This window comes from Globicephala melas, chromosome 8 (genome assembly GCF_963455315.2).
Source record: "Globicephala melas chromosome 8, mGloMel1.2, whole genome shotgun sequence".
NCBI classification, from domain to species: Eukaryota; Metazoa; Chordata; class Mammalia; order Artiodactyla; family Delphinidae; genus Globicephala; species Globicephala melas.
Window position 1 is genome coordinate 37,784,041 of NC_083321.1, and position 13,776 is coordinate 37,797,816.

At 46.2% G+C, this 13,776-nt stretch overlaps 1 protein-coding gene across 3 annotated transcripts in view; it reads left to right on the forward strand.

Annotated features, from left to right (window-relative positions):
- Positions 1-13,776, forward strand: part of SERGEF (secretion regulating guanine nucleotide exchange factor) — a 219,968-nt gene that overhangs the window by 43,479 nt on the left and 162,713 nt on the right. For all 3 annotated transcript variants that reach the window (XR_009564891.2, XM_030831515.2, XM_030831518.3), the window contains exon 9: positions 4,081-4,247. Coding sequence is in view for 2 of the 3 variants with exons in the window: in XM_030831515.2 (XP_030687375.1) it covers positions 4,081-4,247 (167 nt within the window). In the remaining variant the exon portion in view is untranslated. The remainder of the gene's footprint in view (positions 1-4,080; positions 4,248-13,776) is intronic.

Below are 13,776 nucleotides of genomic sequence, written 5' to 3' on the forward strand. Positions count from 1 at the left end.
AGCTGATGCCTCTTAGGCTTGTGACACTGTAGTGGCTTCCTGCCTTCCTTCCCTTTTCACTTACTCCTGTGACTTTGCTTGTCCCCTCTCCCATTCCTAGAACCTTCTCCCTGTCAGTAAGATGCGGCTGGTAAGAATACCTGTCTCACGGGGTTGTTGGGAGGGGTAAACAGAATACTGCATAGAGAAAGCTTAGAACAGTATATAGAGAGTTCCTACAACAGAATGCTTAGGCACATAGTAGTGCTGGGGAGGGAAGTGGTAGGTGTGAGTAGTATTATTACTGGCCCCCTGCAATCCTTTGCCAAGTGTACCATCCCCCAAACACTCATTTCATCAGGCCCCACCCCTGCCCAAAAGTTTGCAGTCTCCCCATGGTCTATGTAGCAGTAGTTCCTAAAGTGAGCATGCAAGATGAATTGCCAGGGTGTGGGAAGAGAAAATTCTGACTTCTTTTATGTTTTTATCTCATTGTTTTAAATTTTCTACTTTTGGAGTGTGTTTTCACTATATAGTTTTGAATAAAGGTACCTTTATAATTCCCATATGTGTATAATGTAAGTGTATACTTTAATAAATAAATGAATATACATGTATTAGAGGTATGTTAAAAATATTTTGCTGATAAGGGAGTGCAAGCAAACGAGTCTGGAAGGTGAGGTCCAGACCGTGAGCCTGGCGTTGCCCTGAGGTGGCCCCAGCCTGGCAGCCCCGACTCACTTCCGCCGCCCTGCCTCGTGACCCTCCCTCTCTCCACCTGCCCCACCTTGTGCCTTTGGATTTCTGTCGTTGCTTATCCCCTCTCCCCACTCCTGGAACGTTCTCCCTGATCTTCCCATTTTCTTTTCCTTTCCAGAAGTTCACCTTAACGCCACTTGTTCCATCAAGCCTGCCGGGGCAATTCCAGCTTGGAATGCTCCCTCCAAGCTCCCTAGACAGTCTTTGTCAATACCACTCATCTGGCCCCGTTGTTTTCTCCATTGCGTTGGGACCCTTGACCATGTATATTTCTTGGCTCCCTAGTTATTCTGTTAATTTTCGCATGCGTGTGCCTTTAAATTATATTTTACTTGCTGACTTTATTTTGAGCTGTTTGTCATTTCTCCCATTTATCTGGAGACACATACCTATACTCGTTGGATGGCATTAATGTATCTATTTTTTGGCACAGTAATATATAATTATTATTTAATCTAAGGTAGATTCATTTGTCATACATTTGGGATCTGAATGTCCTTGGATTTGCCAGCTTGCTTCAGCTCGAGGCAGACATTTATCTACAGTGCATTAATGGACATCTTTTGTATGTGGATTCATTGTTTTCTTTTGCTCCAGGTGACCTAAAAATCGTAATCCTTGTGTTTAATGCCTTTATTTCACTGCTTATAGTTCTGAGGTCTGCATGGTCTCTTGGGAAGGAGGCCATTCTAGTGAGGAAAGCTGGATGGTACACAGAACATATCCATTTAATCTGAGTTTCCCCCCCCCCCCCAAACACTGTCAGAATGGCTGTTTCATCAGCCAGGTTTCATCAGTTTGTGACAGCAGCTGTACAATCATTGGATCTGCCATTGGTCTTGGAATCAGAAGACAGAGGATTTATAATTTGCTTTTACCACTGGCTGGGTTTTTCTGGACTTGATCAAGTCACTTAACCTCTCAAATCTCCTCTGTAAAATAAGCTTAATAATCTATACTTCACAGAATTTTTATGAGGATTAATTGAGATATTGTCTGTTAATGTGCTGAGCTCCTGGGAGGTGGTCAATAAATGTCTGTTTAAAGGAAAAAGAAAAGAGCCTCCTCTGTCCCTGTGAGCCTTCTGATGCAGAGTATATTTTGGGGAGAAGCAGACAGACAGCTTCAGGGAGTGTACCTACCTGACTGCACAAACTTAGGTCGGAACCCAAAGGCTGGCCATCCAGTCAGCCTGGTTGTCTGTAATAAAATGTCTGTGGCCTCCCCAGGGAGCATGAAGATTAATTAGTTCATCTTTGTAAAGTGCTTTGAAGGTGAAAAGTGCTACATAAGTGGAATGGTTGAATTGTTATTGGAAATGTAATCATGGTAGCACCATATTCTGGCAGTCTTGCCTGTCTTGGACATCAATAATCAATAGCAGAGGAGGTTCTAAGATGTTTTACTTGATAAGAAAGGATTCACGGTGGGGTTTGTGATAACATAATTCTTTCTGTAGTCTTGCAGTTAGCAACTTGCCAGTTCTTCTCAGCAGAGGGGTGCTAGGATCCTTTAAGAAGTAACAGTCTCATCCTCTGGCTTCTTGGGAATCTCTCTGCTAAGGCAGTCTGGTTGTAAATCCCAGCCAGCTCAAGCAGAGGGACAGTTTGCCAGCTTGGGATGCTTTGTGGGTCCTGGGCACATGAGCTTTTTTGGGGGCTAATCCTACAGAAGTGAAGCAAGTGTGTTTATGCAGTGATTTGGGCCAGTGTGATTAACCAATACAGAGTGGTACCATGAGCTAGTAGAAGGAGTGTGGCTTAACTGTGTGACCCTGGGCTGGTCACTCCTTTGAACCTTAATTTTCCCACCTGTTAAGTGGGATCCTAGTAGTTGATGAGTACAGTAGTAAAGGTAGATCAGAGGAGGGAGGGTTTCACCCGTTCTGTGGAGAATTAAGAAGTCAAGAAAGGTTTTGCAAAACTGGTGGTCCATGAGCTGGACTCTGAAGGTTGAGCCATAGTTTATCAAATGAATGATGTAAGGAAAGGGCATCCATGGCAAAAGGAATAGCACTTGTGAGGCCATGAAATAACACATCTGAATGGACCCTCTCCCTGTTCTTGTAATATATATGGCACCCCATGGGTTGCACAGACTTTGTTCCCTCTTCGAGGAAGCCTGGAAGAACTTCTTGGTGTCTATTTTGGTGTCCGTGAGCAGATTGATCCTGAGAACTGTATCCCTGCAGAGCCCTGTACCCCTTCAAAATTCTGACATTTCCCCTATGAGTCTCTGGTTGTTTTTTAACTGACACTATAAACCATATGTTGAATGTGGGACCAGATGAAGCTTTGATACTAAACACAGAGTATGTAGTAGATTTGTCTAGAATTTAATATGCATTACTTGGTGTTTTGTCTTTTAAGCAAAGTTTCCCTTTGTTAAAATAAACATGTATAAAGAATTTATACAGCGCACATGGTTATGCATATTTATTGCAGAGAATCTGTTAATAATCTATGCCTCATCAGATTTTGCATTTCTGTTGAAATAACAAATGTGGCACTTGGTACAGCTGAATAAGTTTGGTGAATTCTCTCTTATCTGGGAGAAAAAAGGCCATTTCTTTTTTTCAAACTTCATTTTCTTCATTCGTCTTTAGCACTGGCCAGCTTCCCAGATGGTGCATCTGGGGGACTGAATGCTTTTCTGGCTGTAAATGATTTTGTCTTTTTTTTTCCTTCTCTCACTCCCTTCCCTCTAGCACACATAGGCACTCACCTTGGGACTATTAGAATTGCTCCTGTGGGTAAGAGCATAGACTCTGAAAGGTCCTCGATGTTACGTGGAGGGAAAAACACATGAAACTGGCCATTAATTGAGCTCAGAGTAAGGCCCTGAGAGACTGTGGCCTGGGGCAAGTCCGGAGCCTGGGGAACCTCAAGGTGGCTGACAGAGGGCTCTGGATTGGGTGAGAGGGAGGGGAGCCTGAGAACAGACATCCTCTGTCCCTGCAAAGTACAAGGAGGGTGTGGGGGAGGGGAGAGGGTGCATAGGCCATACAATGCCCTTGAGGTGTTCTCTGTGGCCATGTCCATATCTGCTAAAATGCAGGAACCCAAGCCGTAGAAGTAGCCTCTGTTGGAATCCAACTTTGGCACTCAGCCCTTGTTTGATCTTGGTTAAGTCATACATCTCACCTCTCTGAACTTCAGTTCCCACATCTATAAACACGTGAATATGCACACTTTCTTTACAGGAAGATCGGAAGGCTCCTGCTACATAGTAGTTGGTACCAAAATTAATGATCATACTTTCTCTTGTAATTCTTCGCTTACCCATGAGAGCACAGCTGTGGAATATAGCCTTAATTCAAATAATTTTTTTTTCTTTTTTTAGAAACTGGCAAGGTGTTTACCTGGGGCCGAGCAGACTACGGTCAACTGGGGAGGACATTGGAGTCTCATGAAGGCTGGAAACCAAAGAAGCAGGATCCATCCGTCCGCTGCTCCAGGCCATCAAAGAGCACACCTTCCTCTCTGCATTGCTTAACGGGAGCAACTGAGGTAGGAAGTGACCTCTTTCCGCAGAGGTGATGCATTTCTTTTCCTTATCTTTCAGGGGAGCATTCACTGAGAGCCTACCTGTGTGCTTATAGTTTAGGCCTTATGGTGGGTTCCATGCAGAAGCCTGAAGGGGTCCTTGCTTCAAGTTGCTCGGGTTTAATATGGTAGAAAAGGCAGTTACCTGGATACCTGTGCCGCAGGGCAGACCGTGTGTGACTCCTTCAAAGGTTCCAGGGGCTCTGGATCCACTTCAGAGAGTGAGAGATGAGTTCAGGGTACAGGACTGGGTTCGGCTTTGTGGAGGACACGGCTTTGAGCTGTGCCTTGGAGGATGGGGAGACTTGAGCAGGCACTGTGAGAGAGAGGAGGACTTTCCAGTGGGCACAGCAGCTGGAGCAAAGTCACGGGAGTGGGAAAGTGTTTGGGGAGCACTGGTAGTTCTGTCTGGCTGGAGCACGGTGTATCTGTGGGGCTGAATATGAAGTAATATCAGAAGGTTGGAACCTGATCAGAGGGGCCGTTAATACTAAGCTGAGTATTTTGCTCTTCCGTTTATACTTCCCAGTGTAGAAAACATGGTAGTTCAGTTGTTTATTCAAGCCCCTTTAGTTCCCTGAAATGTCTTGAATTTCTGTATTTAAGGCAGGAGTCTTAATTTCTCCAGGGTATGTGTTTCTGTTACTAAATTTTACTTTACTGCTGTCCTTAAAAAAAAAAAGAAAAAGAAAGGGCTAGGTTTTTGAGAAGAATGGGGATGACCACTCAGGAAATGTGTCTCTGAACCCAAGTTGGCTTAATGAAGGAATTCAGTCTTCATTCGGTCTGTCAAAAAAAAATTAGAGCTTCCCTGGTGGCGCAGTGGTTGAGAGTCCGCCTGCTGATGCAGGGAACAAGGGTTCATGCCCCGGTCCGGGAAGATCCCACATGCCGCGGAGCGGCTGGGCCCGTGAGCCTTGGCCGCTGGGCCTGCGCGTCTGGAGCCTGTGCTCCGCAATGGGAGAGGCCACAACAGTGAGAGGCCCGCGTACCGCAAAAAAAAAAAAAAAAAAAAAAAAAAATTAATAAACTAGTGAGACTTCTGTAATTAGCATCAGACTAATTACAACCCTCTCCATACCTAGAGGGCTTCCCTTCCCCTGGGGCCTGCCTGGCCTCCTCCTTCCGGGTATGTAGGACGGTTCTCAATTTCTGCCTTACATCCCAGCCCTGGTCCTCCTGGGCCTTTCCTTGGTGCTGGGTTGAGTCTGTCAGTCTGTCTGTCTCTTTTTCTTTAATTGTAAAGGCACTGAACAACACCACAAGGACAATTTAGACATGGTAATACTAGTAATAAAACCACCCATAATCTTACCACCCTAACACAACTATGTTCCTTTTCTGCGTATACACATGTACATACTTTGCAAAGTTATAGTGGTGGCATTTATAATGTTTTCTATTCAGTGGTAATTTATTTTATCACAAATGCTTTGCTTTGTTTTGTCTTGGTCTTTAAAGCTCATTTAAAATGGCTGTATAATATATGATTTGAAGATTCTGGGATTTTCCAAGTCATTCTGTGAATGTTGGACATTTAGATCATTTCCCTTTTTTTTGGTCACTATAGTGAACTCTGCAGTGAATACCCTGTTGAACTGTTTCTTTAAGGCAAAATCTTGGGAATGAAATTGCAGGGGCAAAGGCCATGAGCATCTTCATGGCTTTTGCTGTATTTCTCTAGATTCTGTTGGAAAGAAGTTGACTCCAGTGAAAGAGGGAATGCAGTACTTAAGCTAGTACCGTCTGCTTAGTGAGGGAAGGTGCTGAGAGCTTGATACATGGTGCTTTAGACTCTTTAGCTTTCCTTCTCTTTCCCAGAACACTTAAGACTTTGTGGTCAGGTAGCACAGCGGAGGCATAGAGGCTTCATGGGTTTTTCTGAGTCTCTGGTTTTATTGGTAAGATGAGGGTAATAATACCTACCACAGAAGGTCATCGATGAGGATTACATGCCAAGTTCTTGGCACTCTCCAGGCACTCAGTAACTCTTGGGTCCTTTCTCTTCTTCCCTTTGGAACCTTTGAATGCTGTGTGGTGGCCACGCTGTGCAGTGCTGTAACAGACATGGCCAGTGTAAGCATATAGCCAAAGAGCCTCACACTGATGTGACTTAAATTATTTAGCTTCTTGGCAGGACAATGTGAGGAGTCGGCTTGAGCCCCGAGCCCTATGGCAGCTTCATTTTCGTGCTCCCCTCCATCTGTGCTCTGGTCTCTGGGGAGCTGGTGCTCATGTGTGTTCTCACTGGTCTCACTGCAGGTTCAGACCCCAGGCTGTCTCCTGCTGGTAGATTGGGTCTGGGAATTCTCTCTGCTGTTCATGTCCCGGTCTGGCCTGTCAGGCATCTATTTGCTGGAGGGCCAGAGCTATAAGCTGCTAGGGGTGCGTTCACCTTGGAAAAGACAAGAGCTGTGCTAAACTGTGTGATACCCTGGCAGGAGCTTGGCCAGGGAGGTGCACAGACACCTGGGGAGACAGGAACAGCCTTGGACTAAACTGGTAACCTGACCTTCAAGGACCTGAGTGTCCCATAGCTGGCCAGTTACCTTCTTCTATATCCAGGGATAAGCAGAGGGAGGAGTGAGCTGTCTGGGCTGAGGCCTCAGGTAGGATGTCTGCCCAGAAGGGTCCAGAGAGACAGCCAAGTGGGAGGGGAAAGCACAGGTAGACAGAGCTGGACTGTGGTATGACCAGCCCTTCCCATGAACAAAAGAAAGAAAATAAACACAATGTTACCTGGTGGTTATTATGGTCCAGGCAGCATGCTAAATGCTTTACATATATTCTTTCCTTTTCACAATAAACTTGGGCACAGGTGTTATAATCACTGCTTTAAGAATAAGGAGACTAATGGGTAAGTCACTGGCCTTGGATCACATAGTAGGTAAACAGTGGGGCTGGGGCTTGGACTTGAGGAACTTGAAGCTCACATACTTTCTGTATGGATGAAGTAACGGTGCATATGTACCCTCACCTGCACGAAAGTTCCGGGACTCAGGGTCTCTGATTCCCTGAGAGTCTCAGTTCTTTTCTTCTGAGCCATGTCTCATCTCTAGCCTGAGAAAGACTGAAATTTTAAACCAGACGGGCCTTTGTTCAATGTTCTTACAGTGCTAAAGACTGAAGATTGTATGTTTTGTGCACTGTCAGCTTTGCCTTAGGTACTGGCCCTCTCTAGCCCCTCTTGGAAAATTCCAGGGAGAGCACCGTGGTTGGGATTACCCCCATGCGCATGTCAGGGCAGGGTGCGTGTGAACGCACTGTTCGTTTGCTCTCTGACAGCAAACATACACACCAGCAGCTTTTTGCTTTCCAAGCTCCTGGTGGGGTGCTCCCTGGCCATTTCCTGTGGAACATTGGCTCTGAAGTCCACTCAAAGGTGGAAGCCTGCACTTCACAGGAAGAAGTGCCTGTACTCACTTAGTGGGTACAGTGGGGCTCCCCTAAGATTCTGAAGCAGCTATAGCAGGGTATCTGGTGTGTTAGTGGGACCATCAGGAGGTCAACAGCCTCTGGGGGACAAGGTCTGGATTGGGGGTCAGAAGGCCTGGGTTCTAGCCATGGTTCTGTCCTGACTGGGTGAACTTGGGCAAGCCCCTTTCCTCCTTACCCTTAGTTCCCCGATACGTAGCTTGAGGTTGTTAGACCAGGCGATTCCTATAAAGTTTCTCATAGATCTAAGAGTCCCTTCCATCTCTGATTCTTATTTTATGGAAACGATCACTACTTACATTTGTAATGACTCCTGCCTCTAGAGTCCCTTGGTGTCATAGCCAAGATCACTCAACCCCAAGCTGCTGGCTCAACTTTGGCAGACCTGGGAATGTTAACTAATCTAGAAGTTCCAGACTTCAGTACCGCTTGAGCCTTGCTCTGCCTCTTCGCCTTGGCTCTGTTCTCTGCCCTTGTTCCTTGTCCCCAGGGCTTCCTGTTCCATCTTAGGTCACTGGGACTTAGTATGATGCTCCCACCTGGCCCTCCCAGGACTTGCAGTTTGGCTTTGACTCCCGTCCCTGTGGCTGTGACCTTATTGCCGGGAACAGGCAGACCTTGGTGACTCTACCTTCCTGGATTCTCCTCCCGCCACCCCCTCCACTGGCTCTGTGCCGGCTGTCCCACCTGTGTGCATGTCTCCTGGGTTTACCCCCTTCTTGGCTTTGGGTTCTTGTCCATTCCTTGTCAACCCAGTGAACATTGGATGACACTTACCATACACTTGCTTTGACCACACAGTGGTGGTGGGTGGGGAAGTGGATACAAAGATAAAGAATAATCTTTGCCCTCAAAGAACTTCCACGTATGTAAATAAATTCCTTACCCTGTAGAGTGAAAAGTGCTGTTAGAGGTGTGTACGAAAGGCTAAGGGAGCAGTGAAGGTGGAATAATTTATTCTGAAGACACTAACAAAAAGAAGTGTTTGGACTAGGTTCTTAAAAATGAGTAGGAGTTTAGCAAAGGGAGAAGGACATTCCAGGCAGAGGGGACAACACGAGCTAAGGCTGTGAATCTGGATCTGCTTTTAGCTCCTGGTACAGTCGGGATGCCTGTCCCTTCCAGTGGTCCAGCCTAGTTTTGTAGTCTGGCTGCCTGTTTCACCTACCCCATCACTGCCATCCATCCTTCTGATAGGAGTATGTCTAAAGGAAAATAACTCTTGCATACGTTATCTCTTTTGATCCCAGGGTGATGCTGTGAAATAGGCCAGAATAGGAATGATTACCCTTATTTTATAATTGAGGAAACTGAGGCCCAGAGAGGCTAGCTGGGAATTAGGAGAAGACCTGAGACAAAGAGCCTTCCCGGTGTTTCTGAGAACCTTGCTCTGGGCTCAGTCTGCAGCCATGGTCCTGAGTCATGTTCCTGGTTTGAATTCTGCCCAAGTTTGGTTGAGGAGCACCAAATCCCAGGCAGGGAGCTCAGTGCACACGTGCACGTGTGTGCATACACGCAGCCATTGGAGCAACAGCAGGAAACGTGGAAATAAACTAGAGTCGAACCAGGGATTGGGTAATTGTCAAGCCCAAATGCCACCAGCCCGCATTTTGCTGCAGGACTAAAACTGTTTGTTGGAGAATCAGCCTGTGCACAGGGTCTAAGTGAAATCTGTCAGAATGAGTGGGAAAGAAGCTATTTTTAGTTTGCAGAGTCACTCACTCCGCTGTGTTAGCTGAGGTTTGAGCCAGTCCCCTACGCTTTCCACAGTGTTATTTCTGAAGGAGAAATACCACTGGAATGCTGTGTAAAACACATTAATGAACCTGGAAGTTTCCAGGGTGTCTTTGTCCTGCAGCTCCCTCGGAAGGCTGCCTTTCCTGAATGACCTTCCTCCTTTCCTATATTTAATGCATTTCTAATTTTAAGTTTGTGTCAAGACTGTGGGACTTCAGTGCCCTAAATAACACAAAAATCTACCACCAGCGATCAGCTGAGTCCGGAGGGCTCTGACAGATGAACACAACCTGAAAAAGCCTCCCCAGGTAGCTCTCTGGTAAGTATCAGCAGCATCATCGCTCTTCTCAGAGGGGCAGTAGGTCTCTGAGACCATGGCAGCCAGGCTGCCCAAACCTTCCAGGTGTAGTGGTTTCAGAGGCCTCCTCAAATGGGGTGGCAGTGTTCATCCAAACACGGTTTTGCTGGAGATTAGAGAAGCTAGCACATCTGTGCTGTAGCTGCTGACCTAACGGGGAGAAAAACACAAAACAAACCTCAAAGCAGGGGACTGGATTTGTCCGTGTGAACACTCAGGAGAGAGAAAGAGCCACCAGCCAGGGCTGTTTTGTTTGAAAGAGATGGTAAAGCATCTGATACAGAAGCATTTATTTACTACCTGCTGTTTTCTTTTATTTGTATTTATCATCTCTTCTCACTGAAATATAATATCCAGGAGGGCACGGGCCCTCGTCATCTTGTTCAAAGCTGTGTTCCCAGTGTCTGGAATAGCTCCCGGCACCTCATAGGTGCTTAGTGGATGTTTACTGACTGAGCACATGAGAAGGAGGTGGTCTCAGAGGGTGAGATCCTTTACAGCTCCTCTTCTCTCTCTCTGTCGCTGTAGTCTGTGCCTCTCAATCCCAGACCAGTTCCGGAATAGGCATTTCCATGTTCTCAGGCATTTGGGCATCAAATGTCATGCAGAGCCAGAGGACAGGCACCGACGCTGCAATGTGCCCGAACAACCCGGAAGTTTCTTACGAAGTCTGTTGATGGTGAGGCTTCTAGTCCTTTAGTGCTTTCCAATTTACCAAGTGCTTTCACGCCTATTCATCTTCACTTTTTCTTCTTTTATCTGGAAAATGCTTATGTGTGCCCGTCTGTCCGAGCACGACATTCGCCGAATGTGGGGAGCAGAGAAGAGTGGGACGGATCCTGTCTTAGGAGCTTGTGAGCTGGTGGCAGAACTAAGATAAGTTCATTGCAGGACAAGCAGAATGTGACAGAGGCTGTGAGAGAGTCTGACATTGAAACCATGTTGATCCCATCCCTTCCCCTATCCTTGGGGACCTTTTCTTTCTTGCACTTTTAGTCCCTATGGTTCTGTTGGACTCTGCAGGGTTGGGCTCAGGGCGGTTGCGGTGGAGGTGGTGACTGGAAAGCCTTCCTGAGTTGGAAGCTTTGACATTAAATTAGTTCTCAAGGGAGCTAATGTGAAGTAACAAGGCAATCTTGGCAAGAACTTGCATTGAGAGGAAAGCAGAGGAAGAGCAGCCAGATAGAGACTGAGTATTGACAAGAGAGGGAGAAAGCAAGCCAGGAGCTGCAGTGTCGCAGAAGCCAAGGGGATTTCAGCAGGGAGGTCAGGGAGCTTGGAGACTGAGACAAGACCACTGGCCTTGGTGTTGGGGAGGGGTGGTGACGCTTCTGAGAGCAGCTTCGAAGGACATGGGGTGAATGAAAGGGTGAGGAGAAATACAGGCTGCAGGTGCAAACAACAGAATCGAGAGATTCGGTGGTCAAAGGAGGATGGGGACGAGCTCAGGAACTCGAAAGGAGAGCTTGGTTCAAGTTAGTTTTGTAAGCTCGGGGAACCTGACGTGGGTCAGAAGGCTGAAAGCAAGGATTAGAGAGAGGGAAAGAAAGAGAGAGAAAGCTTCTGAGCACAGATGCAAGAGCGAGGCAGGATGGCTGGAGCAAGGCCTCCAAGGAGATGAGGGAGAGGAGGGAAATCACCGTGAAGGGGTTAGTTCTGACAAGAAGGAAGGATCCTTTTCTTTCAGGACAGGAGTAAAGAGAAAAGGGGATATGGGAAGATGGAAGCTTCCAGGTGGAGAAGAGCAATTCTTTTATTGAAGTGTGTGTACCCTTTGTCGTCATGTTTTATGTTAGTTTTATTTATTTATTCAGTAAATGTTTACTGCATCCTACTGTGGGCAGCACCGTACAGTGTGCCAAGAATTCACAACAAAAAGACAGAGTTGCTGCCCAATGCTGGAATACCGTGTTTATTAGTAATACAGTACTTATTAACATGTCCGTCTCTAAATCAAACCTACAGTCTTTTGAAGGCCCACACTGTCTTATTTATCTTTGTATAATTAGGGCCAGGCTCGGTACAAAGTAAATGATCAGCAGAAGTGTGCTGAAACCGTGTGAGAGCGCCTGTTGGGTGGCTTAAATCTTCCTGCTTAGATTGAAAGACAGATTGTCTGCCTGCGTGTTGAGGTTACTGCAGGGAGGCCTCCATGGAGGGGCTAGTTTGCTTTACTCTGTAGTGGGTGCATCCAGCACAATCTGGTAACTGCCTGGAAACGGGAGAAGAAATATTCCATTACTGGCTCTGATCCCTGAGTGGTGGGTAGAGCAGATGTTGCTGCCCTTATTCTATGGAGGTTCAAAGAGAAAGCTGTCATGAGCTTAAGGTTATATACCACATGGCAGAACAGGGACTTGAATCTGGCTCTCAGAGCCCTCCTTCTTCTCATAGCTAGCCCTGTGCACCAACAGCTTCCTCTCTGGACAGTTCTGATCAGAATGTGGCCCTGGCTTTGGCTGTCGCTGCATGGTAGTTGGGTCTGACGGAGACCTGGTAGCACTCTCCAGACTCGTAATCTGGGTCACTGTCTTATGAGGAAAAGCAGCCAGGAAAGGACTGGTGTCAGTGAGGACTGGGACAGAGACATTAACTCATGATTGTGGTAAACCCTAGTGCTTGCTAGAGTTGGAGGTGTGATGGACAGAGGCTTGAATGTGGAGTGAGACCCGGGTTGGAATTTCTGCTCTGTCACCGACAACTCATATGACTTTGGGCCAGTCAAAACCTCTCCAAGCCTTAGTTTTCTCGTCTACAAAATGGGAGTAATAATATCTGCTTTACGTTGCCTACAGAGCTATTGAAAGATGCAAATAAGCTATAAAAGGCCTTTTATAAACTCTGAAGGTCTGTACAAAAGAGTTACTGTTGGGTTCATGACAAGTGAGCCCCTCTGTGCTTCAGACACAGGTTTTATTATAAGTCTGAATCAGAGCTGCTCTTCTGTCTTAATCACTTGAGATCTTAGGAGCTACAAAGAACTGTCCTGGATTTTGTGGTAAATACTTCTTAGAATCAGAACCAGTGAAAACATCGGAGGCCAGGTGCTTGGTAACCCACAGCCAATCTCCATGCAGGGCCGGGGAGGGTGAATTCCTGTCTTTTGAGGTAGCCATCAGCATCAACAGCAAGGATGTCTCCGGTGCTTCCTCTCAGCGGCAGAGGAAATTCATCAGCGCTGATTTAAACTCCAGTGACCTCGTGTGTCACCACCATGCTCTTCAGCATTACGACTGCCCCAGGCCGTGCCCGGGGTCACCCTGGAGTTGACCAGCTGTCTTTTGTTGGCTTTGACCTTGAAAACAGGGCTGTCCCAGGGTGAAAGTAAATCATGCCAAGGTTTAGAGTGAAAACAGAAGCCAACAGAGGCTTCAGAGGAGGCTGCAGTGGTTTGATGAGAGAAATACAAAGTCTGTGAAGGCTGAGTGAGCTCTAAGTGAATCGATTGGCCAGGGCACTAAAACTACCTCCATCTACAACACTGTTCCTCTAGCTTGGACCCCCATTATCTATTGCCTAGTGACAGTTGAGAACCCCTTAGTTGAGAACCCCTTGTCTCTAGTTTGTGCACCTTCTAGGTGCCCCCACCCAGCTGCCAAAATGATGTACTAAAATATAAATCTGATCATATTATGCTCTTATTTTAAAAAAAAGATTTTAAAAAATATGGAGGGAGGTGGGAGAGGGATGGATTGGGAGTTTGGGATTAGCAGATGCAAACTGGTATGTATAAGATTGATAAACAGCAAGGTCCTACTGTATAGCACAGGAACTATATTCAATACTCTATGATAAGCCATAATGGAAAAGAATATGAAAGAGAATGTATATATGTATAACTGAGTCACTTTGCTGTAAGCAGTAATTAACAACATTGTAAATCAACTATACTTCAATTGGAAAAAAAAGAAAATACAGGAAGCATTTATTCCCACAACAAACACTTATTGGAAAGGTACTATA